Raw genomic sequence first — 22,805 nt, 5'->3', positions numbered from 1 at the left:
GATGTGTTGGATTCATAAGTTTTTAAATTACGCTGTCATTTATTTCTTTTTTTTTAAGGTGGGGGTACTTTTTCGCGCGATGCGTTCTCTCGCGATGTTTGGAGAAAGTCCCACAGTCAACGGCATTGTCTAAGATTTTAGTGAGTTGGTTTTGGCTTTTAAAAATCATTTAGTCACCTAGTTGTGTTTTAGTTTGCTGTTGGAGTTTACTGATGGGTTTGTTAATTCTGAGCCAGGATGAAAAACGTCTATTTAAAAACATTTATGAAGGGTGAGGCTTGCACGCAATGGAAATTGGGGTTTATCTTGGTTTAAAAAAGGAACAGTTTCGAGAAAAAAATCTTTTACAGAAGTTCAGTTAAAGCTGCTGCTTTGGAATCATGTGGGTCTCTTGTAGGTAGTAGGAGTATCACTCCAAAGCCTATAGTACATTTATCATCGTCATTATTAACGCCTGTCATACATAATAGTTAGTTTGCTCATGTCATGTAAGTGTGTTACATACTGTGCTGTACCTGCCTCATGTTCAGGTGATAGAGAATCAGAGCTGTTCCTGTTCCTGTTACCACACTGTTCATTTCAGGTGAATGTAAGTAAATTCATTAGAGCGTGAAGGCACAGCACGCACGCAGTTTCCTCCTAATCCTGGAGATTGATTTTGATTTTTCAATAAAACAGGTGTCATATAAACCCGGCGCGTGGAGCGTTCACCCCACGGCGAGAACCCCCGGTTTAACAGAGGTGCGAAAGGCAGGCGGCCCGAGGCGGCGTTCTACGCAGGCCGCAGCACGTACCCAGGTGTGATGAGCTTGTTATCTGCTATTTACCGGCAGGCGCTTCGTTCCCGGGGGCTCTCATCATCTGTTTGTAGCCGTCTATCGTTTGGTGATCGCGTCGTATCATTTCGACGCCACTGTCACGCTCCTGCCTGACGTCTCTCTCTCTCTCCACCTGTGTTCGGGATGAGAGGAACCCAGCGACAGCTACAGTACAGTCAAACTAACCAGGTGGGATTGCTTGAGGAAAGGAAAGCATGATAACATTTTAAAAACATTCTTTCCATATTCAGCTAAATACAATTTTGATGAAAACCAAAGAAGACAAACATTATATATTAATACACGTAAACAGGATGCAGTGTAATAAACAAAGTCACATTAATGCCAACACTACAACTGCCTACTGAAAGCAGAGGAAGGTACCTGTAGTTCTGCGTCCAACACAGTTTAACCATAATCATTTTTACTTTTTTCTCCTGTTGGGATTGTCGTGACCTGCTTCACTGTTCGTTTGTCATCCGTCTGTCTGTCATGGGAAGCGCTTGTCTTATAGGGGTCGCGGTGTGCTGGAGCCAGTGCCAGCTATTACTGGACAAGGAGCAGGGTGCACCCTGGACAAGCCGTCAGTCCGTCACAGGGCACAGGGTTTTTCAGGCTGTGCTATTTGTGCAGCACTCCCAAGTATTTGTCAGCAAAGCAAAAGTGCCTAGTCCTGTGTTGGACGGCGTCTTTGTGCATGTGCTCAGTGTGTGCTTGCAGCCTTGTCCGTTGTGGAGTAGGAACCAAAGGTTCTGGAGGTCATCCACCGTCTCCACCTGCCTCCGCTGCTCCAGGATGGCGCCGTACGCCTGCCAGCTGCTATCGCATCATCACAACAATTGGACCGAACGTCTGCGGCTCCTGTCAGCGGGAGACGGTTCCCATCGCAACCACATTCCTTATCTCCAACTCGTCTTTGCGGCGCGATGACTTGACCCGTTTCCTGGGCGAGAAGCTTCTGCCGACAAAATGCATTACGCTCTTGACACGCGGCGGCTTTAGCGTTTGTGCAGCGGCAACACAACAAAGGCCCTCGCACGCAGATATACACAAACAAACACTCTTGCTTCCTGTCAGTTCCTTTCCTTTACAGTAAAACCCCTTTGATGACCCAATGGAAAAAAGTTCAGCAGGAGCTGGAGCTCTCTGAACCTCTGTTCAGTGTGAAATTTCTATGCCGGTGTTTCCCTGGCAACCAGAAGGACAATTACATGCATACCGACACATGCAGGTTGTGTGTGTGTGCGCGTGTGCTGGCGTGCGCGTGGTTTGCATATGCATTTACGCGTGGCACAGATTAGAAGCAATAATGAATGTGCGATGCTTGTGCTCAGTTGTGTCATTTTCTGAATGTACAGCGTGTCCTTGAGTAAGTCTGAGCAGGTAGGAACGGTGGAAACACTGAGCTGTCAGTGAGTGACAGTGATGTTGCCGTGGAGATGATGAAAGGAGGAAGAATACGGGGGAAGAGACTCGGCCGCGCTGCGATTCATGCAGTGGTTGCGATTAACATACAGCGAGAGGAAGAGTCGAGAACAGACACGACGCGTCACTGTTTAATACAGTTTATTCTTTACAGTCATTGACAAATTTTGGGTAGTGACATAATTTTTTTGTCTTTTTGCGACTAGTTTGTAAGACTTTGGTTGGCAAATCTCTATGAAAAGCGTCGTGACCACGGCGGTTTGCTCTGTTGGATCAGCTTCAGGACTTTGGGGCCAAGTCCTGATGATACAAATGCATTTCTTGTCTGGTTGGTGTTTTAAGCCGATCGCTCCTTGTGGACTTGTTCTTAAAGAAACGCATCCTCGCCAACGGGCCCGGGCGTTGATGCCTTAGGGTTTTCCGGTACATTAGTGCTGTGTCTGGTCGTGAGCTCGGCGCGGTTTGGCAGTCGGAGGGGCTGTGGAAGCGCATCGTCATCACTCGCCTCTTTCCTGCCAACCCTTCCTTTTCCAGCCTCCTACGCAGACGCTTGTTAATGTATACGCTTGCGTAGCGCGGGACGCACACACTTTCAGCCTTTTCTATTCCATTAACTTGGTCCATTAGAGACTCGATTGGGTTAACATCATCGCGAACACATGCTAAATCGTAGAAGTGATGCTGATAGTCCATTAGTGAGGCTAGACCAAAATATGAACGTGCATTGTTAGAAGTGATCGGATTTCAGGCTGCGAAGCGTCTGCCTGATCCATTCAAGCCTTAGTCGTGTGTGCATTCGTCTTCCTGGGCTTTGCACTGTGACACATCGTGACTATCTTTTAAACGTTTACCATAGAGGTCCTAGAAAGGTTGTCAGAGCAGAACCTACAGTAATGTGGTCTGAGCATAGATGTCCATGCTGGCAGTTCAAATAAAGAGTGTGATCATTCCTGGAAGGAGCTAATCTGATGCTAATGTGGTCTCTGTAAATTCCTTGTAGTTCAATAATGTGGGAAGCACATTTGCATCTTGAGCTCAACTGCAGTGAGTTTATGTGTGTTTGCGTCTGAGTCTTGTTGATTGTGGCGCCGCTTGCAGGTGGAAGCGGTCGGTCCAGAACGTACCCTTCACCCCTGAAGTGGACCGGTACAGCGCTCGCCGCCCACACTCCCCTCAGGCTGCCTGTGTATGGGTGTGTGTACGTGAGGGAGGGGGCGAGCAGGGCTTGTTAATTGACCTATTTTTCAGGCTGTTCCGTTGAATCCAGATGAAGGGAGATGTGATGGGCTTTTTAACAACGCCACAGGGGAGCTGCGCCTTGCTTCCTCCGCTGACAGGACCTCTCCCGTTCCCTCGTCCACTGACACAACTCGGCTGACTCCAAGTCATCTTCATTCTCCAAACCAGTGCCCGGTGCCTCTCCCAAGTCCAATTCCCAGTTCACGCGTCTTTCCTCTCCGTCTCTTTTCATTATCTTGTTCTTTCTAGGTAACCGCGTCTGAAGCGTTGGCTTCTGTCAGTGTCACACTGCGCTGTATAAGGCACGTCTCCAGACATGGATGCGGGAACGCAACGTGGAGACAAGGCAGCCAATTAGAGCCCAGAGCAGGGAGCCGGTGTGTAACTCGGCTATCCAGGTGGGACTCGGGCGTGTGGTTCAAGAAAAATGAGCTATTTTTAGCAGCATATCCCAATTTTTTTACAGCTGTTACTTGACATCTGGACTCTGGCATTCATTAACATTATGCATGTGCGCATACCCAGTGGCTGGTACCTGTCACTGTTAAAGCTGGAAATTAAAAGCTGAAAGTGGTCTGTAGCTCCACTCCTTCTTCATCCCTGTCCATCCTCTGCCTCCATTCAGCCCACTGCAACTTTCTTCTTTCCTGTTCAGTTCCTCTGTTCTTGTCTCGCCCGCCTCCCCGCTGGTACTTTCAGTCCTTCCCCTGCTCATGTGTGTCATGTCTGGGCGCCGACACACCAGCACACATACGGTGTCGCATCAGAATTTCTTATTCATTTGAACTCCACACTAAAACCCGTCTGCCTCTTGCTACTGGCTCCCCATCTCTGCCTGGTTACTTGCCTGGCAAGTGATGCTGGTTGCCATAGTAACCCTGTGTAACTGTATAAGAAGGGACTTTCCTGCAAACCAGGAAGGATGCTGAGCAAGGGGAATCACAAAACAACACGCGCCGGCATTTGTGAGACTGTTGATTAGCAATCGGCGTTCCTTTACACCGACTGTTTATTTTCACTGGGTTCAGAGAAAAGCGTTAATTGGGTGATACCAGCAGGAAGAATGTCACAAATTGGATTTTCAGTTCTAATTGATTTTGAGGCTTGCTACGTATTCACACTGAAATATGACGATGATCCTGAATGGCAGATTAATTCGTTTTTGAACAATAAGCAGTTTTAAGCAGTAGCAGGTTGGACCATGTGTTCAGGACTCCGCGTGTTCCTACATACAGTACATTTTAAATATCTGTAATTTGACTAACAAACCATGCTTGAATACAATAAATGGTGTGTTTTTAGCGTTTTGTGCATTTATTTTATAGTTTCTGACTGTGTCTCTCTGTGCGCTGCTCTGGGGCTTTTCACTTTCCACAGGAATCTAGGTCAGGTGGACGAGAGATTGCAAATTGTCTATTGTCAGCTTGTTCCCAGTCTTCCATCCTGTTTGCTCAGAAACATTATCTAACAAGCATTTATGTGTTTTGCACCAACAGTGGGCAAACGTAATGATGGGTGAAACTAAGTGGAACCTTTTACTTGTATGGATTTGCTTCTGCATTAGCGCAGTAAGTCATTCAGTTTGATCATTTCATCTAAAATGCATCCTTCATAAAAGAATTCTGCTCCATTACAGATTTTACCTGTCTGTTTTTGTTTAACCGCCGCCTCAGACGCATTTGTTCCCACTTCCAGGGTTGTCGCCCATGTGTAAACATGCTCGTTAACTACTTGGCTGGCTGAAATAACCGAGCGGCATCTGGCTAGTGATTATATATTTACATTCTCTGAGCTTGTTTCTGCCATTAGGAGCAAGCATGCAATTAACACGGAGCAGTGTGTCCACACACTTCTCAACGTTTGGATCGGCCTCTGTTTGCGTCTTCTCTGCCACCTTGTTTAATCTTCCGACCCATTTTTTCTGTCCTTCTCGACTTTGCTAAGCTATAGGCATATATTTGCTATTTTAGTCAATTATAAATTGCTGTATACGTATTTTGGGGGTTCAGATCTGTGGGGTGTGACCAGAGGGTGGTGCAGTTTGACAGACCCACTTCCCTCTCCATCATTTCTCAAACAGCCCTCTATCTCCTAATGCTTTTTCACTCGCGGTGCTGGCAGACCCTCTCACGGTGCACAGACTATTTTAGCTGCATGGTCAGAATAGTTAATGGAGGAAATGATCACAGACACGGGAATGATTAATTTCCAGCTATGACAAACTGACATGACTGATTGTTTTCGCCAGGTTGCTGGGCTTTTAGTGCTCACAGCCATTCAGGGGGAGCATCCATCACGGTGTGACCCTCATTCCTGCAAGTGTCTGTATGTGTGTGTGTGTCTGTGTGTGTCTGTGCGTGCGTGCATGCGTACGTGCGTGCGTGCGTGTGCAGGCCTTGTGCCTCCATGGGACCATCCTGACCACTTTACTCTTTACAGTTCATAATAATCAGCAGTGGGGCGATAACACACATGATCCACCCATTGTGCTACAAATAACCAAAGGTCGACAAAGTCCTCACTAATCGTTTCGTAAGCACATTCACCTTTCAGTGTCTCCGTGGGAAGGACCGTCCCTCTCCGTCTGCTCCTGTGGATGAAATAAGGACACGTTTTCCTCAAGGATGGTGGTGGCTCTGGTGTCTGAATATGAATTGCAGCCACAAGAGCCTGTTTGTCATATTTCCTGTGTGTTGTTGTGTGGTAGCAGAGACGCCATCTGCCCTGTGCACCACACTCGGTGTCGGCGCGTGACGGCGCGCGACTTGTCACTGTGGACGGCCGGGGGCTGCTGACGAGTAAAGCACACATCTCTGCCTCCAGCTCCTCGTCGCTGGAGGTCGTTTCACCGCAGACATGTAGGGTCAGCCAGTGTTTTGGTCTGCTGCCTGTGCACTGGGTACTAATGATGTGTAATGGGCCATTCTTTTAGCTGGGCTGACAGGTCTAAGGCCTCCTCTGTGTGGTTCAGCGTTTCATCCCTGACCTACGGTGCTGTTCTCCTCCAACACAGCCCTCGTCCACCTCGTCCTGATCACAGTTTCTATCTTTTCTTTGTCTCCCTGCCTGGTCTCCTGTCTTACTGCTGTTTCATTTCATTACATAGGTAGTGTGCCCTGCCAGGTTTAAAGATGGGCTGTGAATGCAAACTGCTCCGATCGATACTATTAAATCTCATCTGGCCATGTTTCAGAATTATCTTTCTGCCCTTTGCAATCGATCCTGCTGTCACATCCTCCACCGCCCACACTGACCTGGCACTGGTGACTCCAGACATTCACAGTCATCCTCTGGTGCCAGTGGACCCCTACAATACCTTGTTTACTGATTACAGTCGTACCTATGCCCAGATGATGCACATCAAGTCAAATCCTTAAGGTCAGTCCCAGGTGTTTTGGGCCTCGAAAGAATCCGAGAACAAACTCAGTTTAAATGTCAGAGGAACTGCATTTCCAGGATGAACTGGAGACTTCACTGGCCTTTAAACTGTGGAGAATAAATTGACCTTAACGCTTTACTAATGAGCACCAACTTACCTAAAAACACATCTTACTATTATGGTATGTTTGTGACGTTTGAATGGTCAAAAATACAATGCATTTGTCTTACTTTTGCTGTGTCTTTCAGTTAAAATGAGCACAGGCTGCTCCCTGGAGTTGAACTATAGCACCACCTACCTGCAACTGAATATTTTACAGTTAGAGCTGGAAATATGACCTAACTCTGAAATCCTCCTACGGCTCAGTATGGTTTCAGTGTTTGCCTTCACAGGTGAGGCCCCAGTCGCGGTGGTTGTCAGGTTCCAGGAGTTGCTGCGCTACATGCGCCTGTGTTGGTCACCCAGTATCTCTGAGGGTACGTAACACTAGCTTTTGAAAATTCTTAAATGACCTTGAACTGTCTTTATGAGATTCTGCATTCACTTCGATATCTAATATTGATAGTAGTCCAGGGCTCTTACACTATAAAACTTAGTGATCAGTTTAGTTTTACCAGCATCAGTATTACCTGTAGTACCAAATACCAGTAATACCAGTTGAAGGAACTGGCTAATGAATACTTGCCAGAGCAGTGGTTGTGCAAAATCCTTTTATAATTATTCATTAATCACTGTACTAGCTGGAAGCTGTGCCGCAAAGTATTTTGTAGTTACTGGTGTTAAAGTGACAGAACAAAAATGAATGTCAAATGGCATTTCTATCCTGCAATACTCACTCAGTAACGCAAAGACACAGTCGCTTTTCCCACGATTTTATTTGAAAGCTGTGCCAATACACAAACAAGACACGACAAGTGTCACCATAGCAACAAGAAAATCATCTTTTAATCCCACTCCTGATTTAATGTCTTTGTGTACAACTCCATGCTGTCACATAGACTGTGCAAACAGCCCACAGATTCTAAACACAAGCTGTGAGTAAACTGTAGGTCACAAATCTTCCATCATTCCTCTACTTGCTTCCTATTGAGCTCAAGTGATTTTTACACCCCCCCCAACAACTGCACATGGATGCGCCCCCCGTTAATTTCACAGGAAGCATGTAATCACGCGCAAATTCACAACCACGATGTTACATGTGTCATTCTAGTGTCAACACTGTGGTCTGTGTTTTACAAGCAGCAGGAAACACGAGCAGACCCAGCGATGGCTTTCCCCTCGATCAGAGGGAGAGAGAATCGACATCACTGTACGCCTTACCTACAAAACCGGCCTCACTGTGGCGTTAAATTAGCAAATGCATATTAATGTCTGAAATGGTTGCATGGTTAACAAATCAGGTCAAATTACAAAGTGTTGCTTTTATGTAGTAAAATTGTTACAGTTAACCTCAACGGTGCCTCTTTTCCTAGAACTGGATCTCCCCTCACCTTCCTGTAAATGTTTGTCCCTAATCACTGAAGGGTGAAATCCAAACAAACCACATGAAGCCGTTTAGTTCACGTGGTGTCAAAAGCCCTGAAGTTCACCAGCAGGTTTTTCAAGGATCCTGAGTTCACCCCACTTTACATCTAAAAACCTTTGGGATAAAACTGAATTACATAAATTTGGCCAAAACATTTTGAATTTGATTGGTTAAGACAAAGCAATGAATGCGTTGCGTTGGTGGCGTCTCAAGGCATTTCCGTGCACATTCTGCAGAAAGACTCATTGGATGATTTGTTTTCCTGCATCAGCTCCACGACAGTGTTACTCGACGTCCGTCAAGTTCCATTATTCTTCTCAGCGCTGTCCAACCCCATCTGATCACACTAGTGCTGTTTCCTCCTGAATGAGCATCCTATGGGAAAACAAACACTGCAGTTATTAATTAAATCGATCTGAAGTAAAGCAGCAACAACAGGAAACTTTCTATATCACATCATAAAGGTAATGTTTGTTGCAGGGTTGTTGTACATGTCTGCATCTCCTAATATTTAAGTATAGGTCCAATGGATTTATTTCAGTGTTAGAAGCTGCACACAGTAACTCTTAGCCTTGGTTACCACAGCGGCAGAACACAGGACCCAGTGGGTGGGACGGCGAGGGCGTCAGTGAAATTCTAACCTTGGCCTTAAAGCTCTACCAATTCATCAAGCTACTGTAACCAGCCTCATCCTTCCCTCTGAACGCTGGCTGCTGACGCAACTGACTCATGTTTTGTCGGACCCAACAAACTATTCAGTGAAAACGTGAACAATGAGAAACCATGTGACGCGTGTGCTCGCAGCTGGACGTGTGGAAAAAGATCAGGGGCGATCAGTTCCTGCCGCAGCCGCGAGAGTCACTGTATGCCTCAGTAGACACCCTGTTCATGAAGATCGCAATGAAAGGGCAACACAAAGGCAAGCATCTGCGCTCGGCGGCGCTTCGGACGCGCTGTGTACCTTCTGTCAAGCGGGCCTTCCCTCCCGTGGGCTGGCAGAGCACCGTGGAACAGCCCACACACAGCACCACGGTCTGAGCGTGACTGAACACCGTTGTGATCTTGTAGCATCCTGAAGAACAGCACAAAATCATCATTCAGTGCGACACAGGGAAACCCAACAGCAACCAAACACCCGTCACACGACCACATGTGCTTGCAGCTGTTTCAGTTAAGGAGCCACTCGGAGCTCAATTCACAGACAACCACAGGAGTCGCTGTATGCCTTATTTGACACCCCAATCACTAGGGAAACAATGAGAGGGCAACACATAAAGGCAAACGAGTCACAACTATGAGAGAGGTGACGTATGTAGAGCTGGTTAAGCCAAACCTTCATGATCTTCTTTGGACATGATCATTAAACCTGTACACAAATCATCACTTATCCTTTATACACATCTTAGAATCACAAGAGGCTTCTCTGACACTGACCTGGACATTTGACATCCATAAAATAAGAATTTGGACTCTGTACGAGACGTTTTTTCTTGTGCCTCCTCTTCTCCTCCTCGGCGCTCGGGTGCAGCAGGTCCTTTGCGAGCTGAAATGAAACCAGACAGTTCAGATAAACGCCACAACACGCTATAAACTCATCCAGATGCACCAGAGCCTCTTGAATGACGATAATAAAACTACATTTAATTCGGGAAGATAACGAACGCGGCCACGTGACCACGGGGAGGCGGGGTCTTACGGGACATGTTAGGACATGTCTCTATGCAACTATATGAAACTATAAAATATAACAATAAAACACAAATATACCCTAAATAAATGTAATTATCTTGTTTAAACGGTGAGGTGTAAAGCGATTGAACTGAATAAAGCAGTTTTTACTTCCATGAGAAAACGTGACTTATAATGGGCGATAGATGCGTCGTCACATCCACCGCGGCCAATTACACAAAAAATCAATCGGATTAGTTAATTCTCGACAAACCAACATTTTGAATTACGACACTAAATCTGCTGTTAACACGCAGCTCCCAGTTTGAGCCGCGTGCAGCGACGCGCGTGGGCTGCTGCTCCCAACACGTGGCCGACATATTGCGTCGGTTTCACATCTTTGCAAAAGCTAGAACAACATAGTTAAATACCATGTCAGACGCAAACGCCAGGCTTTCTTTACGTTATTCGGTCAAATCTAAAACATATTTAACGGCTAACGGCAAGTAATACCGTTAAGATACTTACAGGCATGACTGCGTGTTAGTCACCAGAATAAGAAAGCGTCGAACAGCAAACCGGAAACAGTTGGCCAGCGGAAGTAAATATTTTTTTCACTTATTACTTAGTTCTTTAATTATTCAAAAACTTAAAAAAAAACCAAACAGCAAGAAAAAAAAACATAATGTAGCCAAATAAGTGATTGATGTGTAATAATCACTGCAATAACGGGCCTGCATGAAAGTAACAAAAACTTTTTTTTTTTTTTTAATTTGCGTTTGTGTAATTTGGTGAGTATTATAAAGTTATTAAATAAAAATCCAAACTTTTGTTGTATACAACAAAGCCTTCTTTAATAAAACTTTAAGTGAGCGTTCATATGTTCAGATTATTAGGAAAACTGTGATACTTCTGCAAGAATAGACATAAATAATGCATGGAAAAATAATATTTATTGTTTGTTTCTTACATATTCCCAGAATGTGTCATTATCAGGGTCGGTGTTGTGGTTTATTATGCAAACCTATATCTTTATGTAAATGTTATGTACTGAAATCAGAAACATCTGGTTGCAGCATGTGGATAAATACATTTACCTGTTCCCCCGCAGCTGATTTCATAACTCTCAACGTTCTTGTGAGGCAACCTGAATACATAACTAATAATTTATTTATTTATTTCGTTCCAAAAACAGCCGTTCCTTGTTTTCAGACAGCACCACCAGGCGTTCATTGTGGGTATCTGCGGGTCGGGTTCGTTTTCCCATGATACGTAGCCAGTCGGCGGATCCAGGATCTGCTCTGATGCAAGTTTTGTTGGAGACAGAAAGAAAAGTTGCCGTTGCCGCTCCGGTGTGTTTGCCAGCGGACTCCTGCTGAACGTTGGAGGATGGTAAAGTGAAACCTGGTCGAGCAGCTGTAGATTGGCCAGCTTTGGATGGAGTGGGGCTCGTTTCTCTGTCCAGCGCAGTCCAAACAGAGCTCAGAGGCGCTGAGGGGGATCGGAATTTACCGGTGACAAGTCTGGGAGGAAAAAACAAAGAGAGAAATCTGGAGCTAATGAAAGCTCTTTTATAAGGTGTCCTCCAACTTTTTCCTCTTCGACCGCTGTTTGAAGAACGGACCATGGCGAAAAAGTATGATTTCCTTTTCAAACTGTTACTCATCGGAGACAGCGGGGTGGGAAAAACATGTCTGATCATCCGCTTTGCTGAGGACAATTTCAACTCCACGTACATTTCCACCATCGGTATGTTGTCACACTGTTCGCTGAAAACTTGCGACATATTTCTGCGCCAGCTTGATGAATGCTTCTAAATGCTGACATTTCGTCACCCCCCCCCCCCACACACACACACACACTGTACGAACTGGTTCTCAGACTGCGTTCATGTCTCAACTAGTCCCGCTTCTCCCGTTCCGTCTTCTCTTTTTATTGTCTCTTATCGTTTTTTTTTCCTCCTGCCTCCCTGTTGAGTGTGTGTACAGGCTTTTTCCTCACCCTCTCCCCCATCTCTCCCTCAGATCTCATTCCTCTCACTCGGATCTGAGAAGGTCCACCCACCCTCATTCCTATCTCTTTTACCATCTCTACGCTCCCAGAAGAATGGCTGGCTTTCAGGCGTGCACAGTGCGGCCCCCTCCTCTTCTCCTGTCTGTCTGTCTGTCTGTCTGTCTGTCTGTCTGTCTGTCAGCCTGTCAGCGTGTCCATCCATAACTCACTGTTGTGGGCAGGCTCTCCTGCTGCACCGTGGGGTCAGAACTGCACTGACCGTGAATCCGTCTCCACCCGTGTGAGGGTGACCTATATAGTCTGCAATGCGCGTGTGCTTGCTCTGCTGGGTGTGTTTTTAGTTCATATGAGAGGTATTTCACTCATTCTCTGCTCCCCCTCCCCCTCCTCTCCACTCTGTCCTGCCTTCTTGTTGTCTCCCAGGCATTGACTTTAAAGTAAAAACCATTGAAGTTGACGGCAAGAAAGTGAAACTACAAGTGTGGTAAGACATAACCACCTTCTTGGGTTTTTGTTTTGATTGGGTGCAGCAGACAATGCCAATAGGTTTAGTTATGTTTCTCTTTTCTCTGCCCGATGCTGTTTTATTTCCCTGTAAGCAAAGAGGAACCTCTCTGTTGTTGTCCACATCAGGACATTATGACAGGGCTCATTGTCCAAGTCTCCATCGCATGCTTCCAGTGCAGCCTCTTGTTGCTGCAGCAGCAGGGACGTAAATGCATCGTGCTGCCGCTTTCTTTTTCAAACCCCCTCATGAGAAGCCTCACGTTGGCCTTTAATTGCAGGGACACAGCAGGGCAGGAGAGGTTCAAGACCATCACGACAGCCTACTACAGAGGAGCCATGGTGAGCGCAGGGCACACGGAGACAGCATCTCCTTGTGTTCACTTGTCGTGTCTCACTCGCTCTTCTCTGCGTGTCAGGGCATCATCCTGGTGTATGACATCACAGACGAGAAGTCCTTCGAAAACATTCAGAACTGGATGAAGAGCATCAAGGAAGTGAGACAGTTTGTCTTCTCGAGTGTTTGATCCAACAGTAGGACTGTAAATATCTATAAACCTACACAGATGCAAGCGAGATATGAATGACTTCATTTTGGCTTGTGCCTTCACCATCAGATATCTTCACATAATCTCATGCAATGCAAAGCAAACATGCAAGAGTGAAATGACAAATCAAAGTATAAAACAGAATAAATGAGCGAAAAAATAAAATGAATGCAGATGCAGGGTGCAGGCCCACTTGCTTTACAGTAGTTTGTAGATTAAAATGCCAAGAGAAAAAGATGCAAGTGACTATGAATGAGGGTTCATTGTGGATGACAGGCACTTTAGTCACCAAGACTTTTATACGAGAAGGAATGCACATGTACGTGGGTCTGGTGGGAGCTTCTTATTGTATGATTCAGGTCCTTGTCAGTAGTTAATTAATGTCAATCCCTTTTTCCCAGAATGCATCAGCTGGAGTCAGTCGGATGCTACTAGGGAATAAGTGCGACATTGAGGCCAAGCGGAAAGTTACTACAGAGACAGGAGAAAAGGTGAGATGAGCCTAGAAAAACCATGTCTGATTGTACAAACAGTCACAACAGCGCAACTACTCAACAGTCAGAAGCCTGAAGCATCGCTGTGTGTCAGAAACATAGATTATCCTGTCATAATAAGGGAGGGGTCACTTATTTTATTTGTTTAGTATGAGACATGTTTTCATAAGGACTAGTTTACTTAAGATAAGAAGCAGGAAGTGAATATTAGCCGCATCCTGGCATACTGCAACCCACTGGCTGTCTGCTGTTCACAGCTGGCCAAAGATCACGGCATCAGATTCTTTGAAACCAGTGCAAAGTCCTGCATCAACGTCGAGGAGGTGAGTTGGAAGAAAACTATGAACTAACAAAACACTGACAGCTCATTGGCTCGCTGTTATCATGACTGTGGTTGTGTGCTACAAAAGCCCGGGCAGTAAATTCACCTTTCATTCCTCGCTTCTAGTCTTTTCTGGCGTTGGCACGCGACATACTACAGAAAGCCAGCAAGAAACCCGTGAGTCAGAACCGACCTCTACCCAAACACACCAGACTGGTCCAAACTGTCACTCCATGTCCCGCTGCACACGTCTGTACGGCCTTTTTAACCGTCCTCTTCCTGTTTGACAGGGCACAACGGGTCGAGAGGTGAAAATCACCAGCAGCACAGAGAAAAAATCCTCCAAGTGCGTCCTTCTCTAGATCTGATGTCCAGCAGCACGCGCATCAGTATTACTACTATTGGGGAGAAGCTCGAGGCTGCCGGTTTTCTGTCTCCATCTGGTGGGCTTCAGTGCCAATTACATCACCTACAGTGTCTGTGTGATGCAGCGTATTCTTATTTCTAATATATATCCATTATGTTTGCATCCTTTTTTTTTAATCATCCCCCAGCATTTTAAATACAGCTGTTTCCTCTGTGTATTATTTAACACGCTGTTTCATTTTTTAACAAGTTCTGGACTGGTTAGTTGTGTAAAAAAGTCACCTCTGTGTTTGTGTTCAGTCGTGTCGTATGTGTGAGCACATGCAGCGGTAGCACGTAGGAGATCAGTGGCAGAGGAAGTCTCGGATTCACAGTTTCATATTTGTGACTCTGGCACAGATGGGTCCAAGGGTCTCTCATGGATTCTGTTATGTAGACGAAGCGACTCCCTTGGCAACAGATGAGACGTGTTACATTAGCAATGAACACATGCAGTAACACATGCATTGATGTTGAACATGCTGGGCCTGCATGATGGGAGCGCTGTTTAATAGATGGTTCAGGGTCTGAGAACGTGTGAGACAGGAAGAGAGATGGATGCAATATGAGAAGGTGAGTGGAGGGACGATCAAGTGATGGATGAAGCATGTGAATGGGTGTGAGATGTGAGCGCCTGGGAGCAGCAGTGCCCCCTTGTCCCCCACCTTCAGTTGATTCAGTGGGTCTCGCCTTTTTTCTAAAGTGCCTGGTGAATCTCGATAGTGCACGTCACCGTGGCGACGCCAGACATTCAGCGTCACTGCTTACAGGTGCTCATCTGATAAAGCAGGTACTTCCCCTGTGCAGATACACTGTGTTTCCTTGAGTTTCTCTCACATTCGCTCTTTCTAGAATCATCACATTTTATATGTAGTTCATGCACCTGCTGCTTGCCAAATAAAAATGCAAAACAGGTCATATGATTTGTGTTTACTTTGTCTTCATAATATATTTACTGTAAGATGTTTAATGTATGTAGCCCAGCATTGCAAATTACAAAGTGCACCCTGATGTCACTTAAGACGTGTTTAATGACTTCATGAAGGGCTAAGTAAGTGTTTGCTTTTGCTTCATTAGTGAATTACACACAGCTGACCATTTATTATGCTCACCAGCAAAGACAGTGCAGTCTATTGGAACATTCCTGCAAAAATTGCTCCCTCCATGAAGACGATTATGCCAGTTTTTGTATGTAAAACTAGTTAAGAAACGTGATTCACTTGTACATAACAGTGCATGATGCGGGTCTTAGTTTATCACCAAAATCCATTCAGTCAGGTTTAAATAAGAACCAACCCAGACATCCTGAAGGAGAACAGTCAAATCCATGGGATGGGTCACAATATAATAAACTGCACTTTGGTTATCTTAAATTAAGATTGGCAAATGTCTGGGGAAGATTATTAATGGTTTTATAACTGATCTGAGAATTATAGTGTTATTTAGGATCGACATAAATACCTGTGGCACACCCACCTCCTTTTACATAGTCTTAACAGCTCCTGCTGCAGCAGCAGGAGCTGGAGCCTGTCGCTAGGCAACCGCCCCTCCTTCCAGCCTCAGCACCACGGCGGTGTGCGCGCGCTCTGCCGCATCTTCGAATTGCCTACACGCTCTGCGTGCCTTGTCATCGCGCAGGGCAGCTTGTGGTTTGCAAACAACGATCCATCGCTGTGCCAGTGCCGGGGCTCTGCTGGAGGAACGACGTGAGGCCGGCGGAGGGAGGGAGGGAGGGGCAGGAAAAAGAAGACGGACTAGTGAACTTGCTTTGGTTTAAGTAGCCGATGTTAAAGCGCGGACATCCCGACCGTAGGTGAGCTACAGACGTATGTTCTGTTCATGTGACGTCTGGTGGGAGACAGTGAGGTAAACGTCCTGGATACGTGCACACACACACTCAAACACACGGTCTGAACGGGATGCCCGCGTGACTGCGGGGAGGAAAGAGGCGGCGGAGGAGGAGGAGGAGGAAGAGCGGGCCTAGGTGCGTGTGGACGCAAAACGCCAAAGGGACCGAAACCTTCGAAGAACGGTTCATTTCATCTCGAGCGCTATTTCTGGCGCAGCTTAAAAAAACGGAAGATATTTATTCCTTGTCCAGATAATTAGTGTCGTTTCGCGACCGAACCGACGTGATCCCGGCGCCTGGGTCTCCACGCCGTCTTTTCTTTGCCGTGACGGGATCGGGATCCAGCTTAAGGTCGGAGCGGTGCGCGCATGTGTGGACATGTCATCGCCGCTGAGGCTGGAACGACGAGAGATCAGCTGCTTTCTCGGGATGCTTTAGAAACTGCGGCCTGCTCGGCTCTCCGGTTACCGCAATGCCGCGGGCTCGAGGAGGGAGAGACGGTGGGAAGAGGCTGGAGACGAGGGAGCAGGGAAGTGAGCGAAATGAGAGTGTAACAAAAAACTAGTCCCGTCTTTGTGCTTTTGCAGAGTCAGCATAAAACACTCTGGATCATTAGACTGTAGAAGTGCATGGGATGTGAGCGGGTGAGGAAAGCAGGCTGGTGTCATGGCTGACGTGTCAGATGAGGTGAGTACGGCGGCTGTGAGCGGGTAGTGGCTGCTCATTTCTCAACTTTCTGCTGACAAAGTTCTTGGACGGGCTGTAGTGTGCGCCATGGGTCCTGCGCAGCACCCGCGGCACCTGCCAGCGCAGACCTTGTAGCATAGCTGTGACAAAGTGGACCCTCCATCTCTTTACTGTGCGCGCAACCGGACTTGGGTTCTCTGAGCTGGGAGGAAGTCGGACCCGAGCGGCGGCGCCGGCCATGCCTTCGCCGTCGGACTCCAGCAGCGTGGCTTCGGCCTCGGGCTCGCGAGGGTGGTCCGATAGCCGCAGGGGCATGTCGGGCCGGGGTCCGGCCGGGGCCCGGCTGCTCCTCTACCTGGGGCTCTGCCACCTGGGCCTGGGGGCCATGGTTCTGGCCTTCTCCTTCACCAGCATGGCCTTCACGTCCTCGGCCCGTGTGAGGCAATCCTGCCCATTTTGGGCCGGGTTCTTTGTAAGTGTAAATTTGACAACAACATGAAGTCGTCAGTGTGAACTTAAAGTGTGTGCGCTCATGTGTGTGTCATGTCTGTTTGTAGGTGGTGGCTTCGGGAATCGTTGGAATCATCTCATGGAGGAGACCTCTGACACTGGTGGTATGTGAACCTCCACCTCATAACCGCATTAAAACATCTAAGGGTCAAGTGGACAAAAATTTCCAAAATCCTCAAAAGTAATTTGACACAATGCGTATTTCTTTAGGATCAATTCAAATAAAAAAAACAATGTCACTACAAGGTCGATTTAAAAGCCAGTGTGTCATAAAGGGGACGTCAGTGATTTCTCCTCCACCTTGGCCTGAAATCAGTTTTCCAGAGTTTCTCCTTGTCGTGACTCCACGAGAGCCTCTGTCGAGACCCTGTGCCGAACCAAAGCTGCGCTCTGCTCCTCCACAGGTGTCGCTGTTCATGCTGCTGTCTGCGGTTTGTGTGATCCTCAGCCTGGCCGGCTCCATGCTCTCCTGTCAGAACGCGCAGATGGTCAAGTCTATGATCACCTGCCAGGTACGCTTCCTCTGCTAGCGCCGCATCTGGCCGGAACGTGCCAGGAATAGTTTGTGTTTGTAGTGCCGCTCCGTGCTTGACGCCGGGTCCGTGTGTAGGTGGAGAGCGGCCTGTGTGTGTGCTGCGCGCCCACGCAGTCCTGCTCCATCACGGAGGAGGAGACCCTGGTCCTGTACCTGAACGCCGACTGTCACTCGCTCAGACACCAGCTGAAGGTGCGTGCGCTTTCTGTGCAGTCGCACTGGGCTCAAACCCAGTAGCTCAAACGTCCGCGGCGTCTCTAAACCCGCGTCTCCTCGTAGGATCTCCTGTTCAGCGCTTGTGGTCTCAGCATTCTCTCCACCATCATCTGCACTCTGTCCACCGTCACCTGCAGCATCCACATATTCTCCCTGGACCTCGTGCACCTGGTGAGACCCAGCACATTTTACACTGACTACTCTCTTCTCACTGTTTGTACGCTGCGCACATCAGCGTCTTCAAAGGGTCAAAGGTGACATTTGAAGGTTCTGGCCCGCAGCCGTTTATCCGTCATGTAACCGTCACATGTTTCCCACTCTTCACGCCTAGCTGGCCCCACACCGTTCTCGCTCAGTTAACCCAGAATGCACCACTCCCCAGGACGCCTTCCTAACCAACATCATGGACTTTGAGGAGTTTGTCCCCCCCATCCCCCCGCCCCCCTACTATCCTCCCGAGTACACCTGCAGCTCAGAGACCGACGCCCAGAGGTGGGTTTGCCACACGAAGCGCTGATTGTACGGTACAAACACACCCGTGACTGTCTGATGCTTTGTATTGCTGTCCAGCATCACCTATAACGGCTCCATGGAGAGCCCTGTGCCCCTGTACCCCACGGACTGCCCCCCTCCTTATGAAGCCGTCATGGGGCAGAGAGCAGCCAGCCAGGTGAGCACCAGCCCGGGATCAGTGTCCGCTCGTTACACGTGTCGTACAGGACGTTGTGTGAATGCAGGTTTGGTCTTTTGTGACTCTCAAGGCGACGATGTTTGACCCCCATGGCACCGAGCTGTCGGGGGAGAGAGGAACCTCTACCGCCTTCAGCGGAGAAGGTGAGGGAACATCGCGAGGGAGCTCCCCAACACGTTTCACTGTCACCTAACGTTCACAGATGCAGTTTGATAAGGTCAAATACAGTGGTTTCACTAAATTAGATCTGTTTGTTTATTGGGATTGTAAAACATGTCACATAATTCAAACAGACATCACTCTCTCTTTAGTGCAGACCTTCAAAAGCAGCATCATTTTTAGACACAAGGTGTCTGTTTTGTCGCCATCCTTCCACTGTAGCTCCACAAACACGAAAGCCATCAGGGAGGTCTTTGGAATGATGAATGTTGGATTAGCCACACTTGTTTTTACTACCTTTCTTCAAAAGGCCTCCATGAACATTAGGGACAGTGTCCATATGGGCACCTGGCTATTATTTTAGGAAATAAAGGTATAAACACCTGCTTTGATTTGACTTTACACACGTTGGTCTATTCTTACCAGTTTCCATGGACAGTGGATCTCTCTTGATGTCAGAGATCGTCGACATTCCTGACGATTCCTCACCGTCAGAGGACTCCTGTCTGATGGAGGTCGGGCTGAGGAACCAGGGGGGCAACCGGGCTGCTGGAGACGGGGGGGACTACATCAACTTCCATGGATCCCCGTCTCAGACGCCAGAGAGCCCTCTGGCCGGGGGCCCGAGAGCCAGGCGCTTCCTCAGAGGAGAGAGGTCCAACTCCTGCTCCTCACCCAGCACAGCCACCCCCACATACAAGTGATGACAAGACCTTCATTAACCGCTATGTAGATAAATGTGGGATGGAAACGGTGCCTATTTGCCCTATTTGGACATGGTCTTGTCTTTATTCCCCAGGTCTCCGGTGTTACGTCACCAGGCCATGCTAGCGCGAAGCTGTTCCCAGCTGGAAGCAATAGGAGGCGCCAGCGCCCAGCAGCAGTCCTCTGTCCCGGAGATCCGGGTCCGACCCTCCACTCCTCTACGCCAAGCAGCAGGCCCAGCCTCCTGCGCACCCCCCCGTTCCTCCTCCTCGGCCGCCAGCGAGCCGACCGGCGGTACCGGGCCGAGCCTCCCGCACCCACCGCTGTGCCTGCGGCGGAGGCCCGGAAGGAGCGAGAAAGACGGCGAGAGCGGGCCGAAGGGCGGCGAGGGCTTCCTGTGCCTGGTGAGGTCACACAGCGAACCGGGCCTCGGCTCCTCAACGGACACAGGTGAGTCCGACGCCGGCTCCGAGCGTCTGCACGGTTACTTCCTGCCTCCTAACTGCGACTCCCTCTCCTGTAGTGGACTTCGGCTCTGGAAGCAGCAAGGCGTCCACGGACACAGGTAACAGGCGTGTTCGCCACTGATAATGTAATTGAAGGGAAAAGCCTTTAAGGAAACGTGTCATTTTAATGCTGTGAGTCAAAACATCTGCAGCTAATGGCCTTCATTTATTGACCATTGGATTTTAAAGCAGCATCAGTGCAGACACAAATCTGATCGTATGGACGTGAGCTGAGGCTCTGCTCCTCATCTACAGTAGATCAACAGTGGTCTGAGCACACGCTGCTCAATTAGATGCATTTAATGTTATATGTGGTCATGGAGTTGTTATTATAACAGTTAGGACCATTCCTCTTTCCTCCGCGTCCCCTGAAGCCCCGTCCTCGGAGGCGTGCCTGCTGCCCCGCACCTCTCTGCCTCCAGCTGCAGCTTTGCCCAGGAAGGGCAGCATGAAATCAGCAGCCACCGGGGTGCAGGTCCCGGCCAAGCCCCCCCCCACCTCCCCGCTGCGTCTGCCCAAGGACTGCCACCGCTCGCTCGGGGACCTTAAGGCAAGTCTTCACAGCCGATGGTCGGACCGAAGCCGGCGACGCCGTCTCACCCCCCCCTTCTCTGTTGTCTTTTTGCTCCAGGTGACTCGGGTTCTGGTGGCTCGCTTCCTGCAGCGCTCCAAGCGCAACCTGGCGCCCTCCTGCGAGCACGCCGGGAGCCCGGCGCCGGGGCCCAAGAGGCGGAGCGGAGCTGAGGGGGCCTCCGCCAACCACCTGCCGCTGGAGCAAGTACGTGCCTCTGATTTATCCAGCAGCACGCGGCGTCCGAGCCCATCAGTGAGGCCGCAGTGTTTCTCGTCATCAGGTTTTGCGGCCGCCGTGGAGCTCGAGCCGAGGACACCACAGCCACCCCCATCACCGCGGACACCACCACTCCCACAGTGACAGTCGCCACAACCGGCACAGCGGCGGCAGGGTGGCGGAGGGCATCCACCTGCGGAGCTGTGGCGATCTGAGCTCCTCCTCCTCGGCGCCGCCGCGCCGCCTGGTGGCGCCGCCGCCGCCGCACGGCTCGTCGGGGGCGCTGTGCTCGGAGTCCGCTCTGTGAAGGAAGACGCACTGTTTAAAAGCAGTAAACGCGCTGAAAGTCTTCCCTCCGTCTTCCTCGTTGCCGCCTCCATTTACTGAAGCCAACCGTGCAAATGGCCTTATTCAGTGGTGCTCGCCCAACATCTGCTCAGAGCTCACAGCTGTTTCATTGGACACCAGGAGCTTCTTTCTTTTGACTCACCCGACCAAAAGCGCCATTTATGCTGTTTCCTCCACTGACTTCCTGTCAATTCCTCCAGAGACCTTTTGCTCACACTGGAGACACAGATCGGACTGGAATCCACACTCACATACATGGGTCGCGAGATGCTTTTGTACATGGCTGTTTATCCACAGGTTCGCTCAGGTGACGTGATCATGGAAACCTATATTTTGTCTTCCACTGATTTCAAACAACCACATAGACGAGTGCAGTGTCAGACATTCAGGTGGCGCTCTCACACGGAAAGAGTTGCTGAGTCGGACTTCTCCTTTAAGCAATTCGGGTTCACACGTGTCCCACCTCCGACACTGGCCTCAGAACCACGCCAGCATTTCCCACACTGACATTACTGCACGCACAGACACACTGCTCAGCCTTTGAAGCGTATCGTACGAGCGGCCCCTGGACACGGTGCTTTGATTTGCGTATGTGCATGTTTTGCTGCAGCCTCCCGCATAGAGCCGGAGCCTTGTGCACTCGATCCCGACCATCTGTGTAACTAAGTAGCGTCCTCCGAATGTCTATTTGCATGTTTTGACGATGCTTATTCCTTTTTTTTCCTCTCTTGCACCCAGGTCCTATGATAATAGCCATTTAAATTGTGCTTGTGTTCATAGATAGTTGAAAGAAAAGGTCAGAGTCAAAGATACGCAGCGTTCCCAAAAGTTCAGTGCCAGATGGCTCCCAACATGACTCTGCATCCTAATTTGATTTTGGTTAGGTTTGATAATATTATACGACATTGGCCAAAACAGTTCAATCCTATAAGTTGAAGGTGGAAGTGCAGAGGTGTGAGTTGCACTAGAACTCTGATGTAAAGAGTCTCTGGCAATAAATGTACAGACACGGTTGTAACCAGGTCAGGCTTCCCATTTTGTGTGGGCCCGTCCGTTTGGACTTCCAGAAGGTTCTACAGAACCTGAAGTGTTACATTTAAACAGTTGAACGCTGACACATCGGTGACAGTGGATGTATATAATGCGTCTGGCAGCTCTGGATACTGACTCTTGAAGTGGTATCAATATGTTTGTCGGACTGGAATCTGTTGTTGTTGGGTTTTTTTAGGTCATTTTTCTTGTGCTCACAAAGTGATGATGATTTTGACTTGAGATCAGTGAAGGCACATTTTGGACACATTCATGTAACAAATTTTAATAATGTACACACAACCCTCGCACATGAATGCAGGCACACTCAAACTCCCTTATTAAGGCACTGAGCTGTGTTTCTACCTCCTAACTTGCATAAAACATAAATTATTTGAAAAAAATGTATATGTGTACGGCAGCCTTAACAGGATAGAGCC

The 22,805-nt window shown here is 48.4% G+C and overlaps 3 protein-coding genes and 1 non-coding gene across 6 annotated transcripts; 2 read left to right on the top strand and 2 right to left on the bottom strand.

Moving 5' to 3' along the window:
- Nucleotides 1–7,717: 7,717 nt before the first annotated feature.
- On the bottom strand, nt 7,718–10,733 carry rps27.2 (ribosomal protein S27, isoform 2). 2 transcript variants are annotated; one of them, XM_029130105.3, is made up of 4 exons: nt 10,583–10,733; nt 9,821–9,929; nt 9,348–9,458; nt 7,718–8,761 (listed from the first exon to the last, which is right to left on the bottom strand). In XM_029130105.3, exons 1-4 carry the CDS (start codon nt 10,586–10,588, stop codon nt 8,733–8,735), a joined length of 255 nt encoding a protein of 84 aa, XP_028985938.1. In that variant the 5' UTR covers nt 10,589–10,733; the 3' UTR covers nt 7,718–8,732. The 2 variants fall into 2 exon arrangements, with proteins under 2 accessions (XP_028985938.1, XP_028985939.1); XM_029130106.2 differs by lacking the exon at nt 10,583–10,733 and adding an exon at nt 10,486–10,582.
- Nucleotides 9,535–9,666, bottom strand: LOC114843789 (small nucleolar RNA SNORA13). Its single transcript, XR_003783645.1, has one exon. It is a non-coding gene; the product is annotated as a small nucleolar RNA SNORA13 (small nucleolar RNA).
- Nucleotides 10,734–11,603: 870 nt separating the features above from the next.
- On the top strand, nt 11,604–15,258 carry rab13 (RAB13, member RAS oncogene family). Its single transcript, XM_029130104.2, has 8 exons — nt 11,604–11,803; nt 12,491–12,551; nt 12,853–12,913; nt 12,991–13,068; nt 13,521–13,610; nt 13,871–13,936; nt 14,062–14,112; nt 14,226–15,258. Exons 1-8 carry the CDS (start codon nt 11,680–11,682, stop codon nt 14,295–14,297), a joined length of 603 nt encoding a protein of 200 aa, XP_028985937.1. The 5' UTR covers nt 11,604–11,679; the 3' UTR covers nt 14,298–15,258.
- Nucleotides 15,259–15,984: 726 nt separating this feature from the next.
- On the top strand, nt 15,985–22,540 carry fam189b (family with sequence similarity 189 member B). 2 transcript variants are annotated; one of them, XM_041067875.2, is made up of 15 exons: nt 15,998–16,153; nt 16,777–17,348; nt 17,434–17,490; nt 17,791–17,898; nt 17,997–18,113; nt 18,201–18,308; nt 18,469–18,629; nt 18,708–18,807; nt 18,899–18,971; nt 19,414–19,687; nt 19,787–20,142; nt 20,216–20,257; nt 20,573–20,748; nt 20,830–20,976; nt 21,053–22,540. In XM_041067875.2, the coding sequence occupies exons 2-15, from the start codon at nt 17,115–17,117 to the stop codon at nt 21,293–21,295; spliced, it is 2,196 nt and encodes a 731-aa protein (XP_040923809.1). In that variant the 5' UTR covers nt 15,998–16,153; nt 16,777–17,114; the 3' UTR covers nt 21,296–22,540. The 2 variants fall into 2 exon arrangements, with proteins under 2 accessions (XP_040923810.1, XP_040923809.1); XM_041067876.2 differs by having other exon boundaries at nt 15,985–17,348; nt 18,520–18,629.
- The last annotated feature ends 265 nt before the right edge of the window (nt 22,541–22,805 follow it).

The sequence above is a fragment of the Betta splendens genome, chromosome 16 (genome assembly GCF_900634795.4).
Source record: "Betta splendens chromosome 16, fBetSpl5.4, whole genome shotgun sequence".
Lineage (NCBI taxonomy): Eukaryota > Metazoa > Chordata > Actinopteri > Anabantiformes > Osphronemidae > Betta > Betta splendens.
The sequence above is the reverse complement of the archived record's forward strand: the minus strand, read 5'-3'. Positions and strand labels throughout refer to the sequence as shown.

Bases quoted from the DNA above. Each gene is read 5' to 3' on its own strand.
- rps27.2 (XM_029130105.3), bottom strand. The intron at 9,459-9,820 runs GTCAGTGTCAGA...GCTGTTCTTCAG, and splicing joins TATGGATGTCAAATGTCCAG to GATGCTACAAGATCACAACG. The intron at 8,762-9,347 runs GTACACAGCGCG...GTTTTCCCATAG, and splicing joins GAAGGCCCGCTTGACAGAAG to GATGCTCATTCAGGAGGAAA.
- rab13 (XM_029130104.2), top strand. From the start codon at position 11,680: ATGGCGAAAAAGTATGATTTCCTTTTCAAACTGTTACTCATCGGAGAC. The intron at 12,552-12,852 runs GTAAGACATAAC...CTTTAATTGCAG, and splicing joins AAAGTGAAACTACAAGTGTG to GGACACAGCAGGGCAGGAGA. The intron at 13,069-13,520 runs GTGAGACAGTTT...CCTTTTTCCCAG, and splicing joins GGATGAAGAGCATCAAGGAA to AATGCATCAGCTGGAGTCAG.
- fam189b (XM_041067875.2), top strand. From the start codon at position 17,115: ATGCCTTCGCCGTCGGACTCCAGCAGCGTGGCTTCGGCCTCGGGCTCG. The intron at 17,491-17,790 runs GTATGTGAACCT...GCTCCTCCACAG, and splicing joins GGAGACCTCTGACACTGGTG to GTGTCGCTGTTCATGCTGCT. The intron at 18,972-19,413 runs GTGAGGGAACAT...TATTCTTACCAG, and splicing joins TACCGCCTTCAGCGGAGAAG to TTTCCATGGACAGTGGATCT.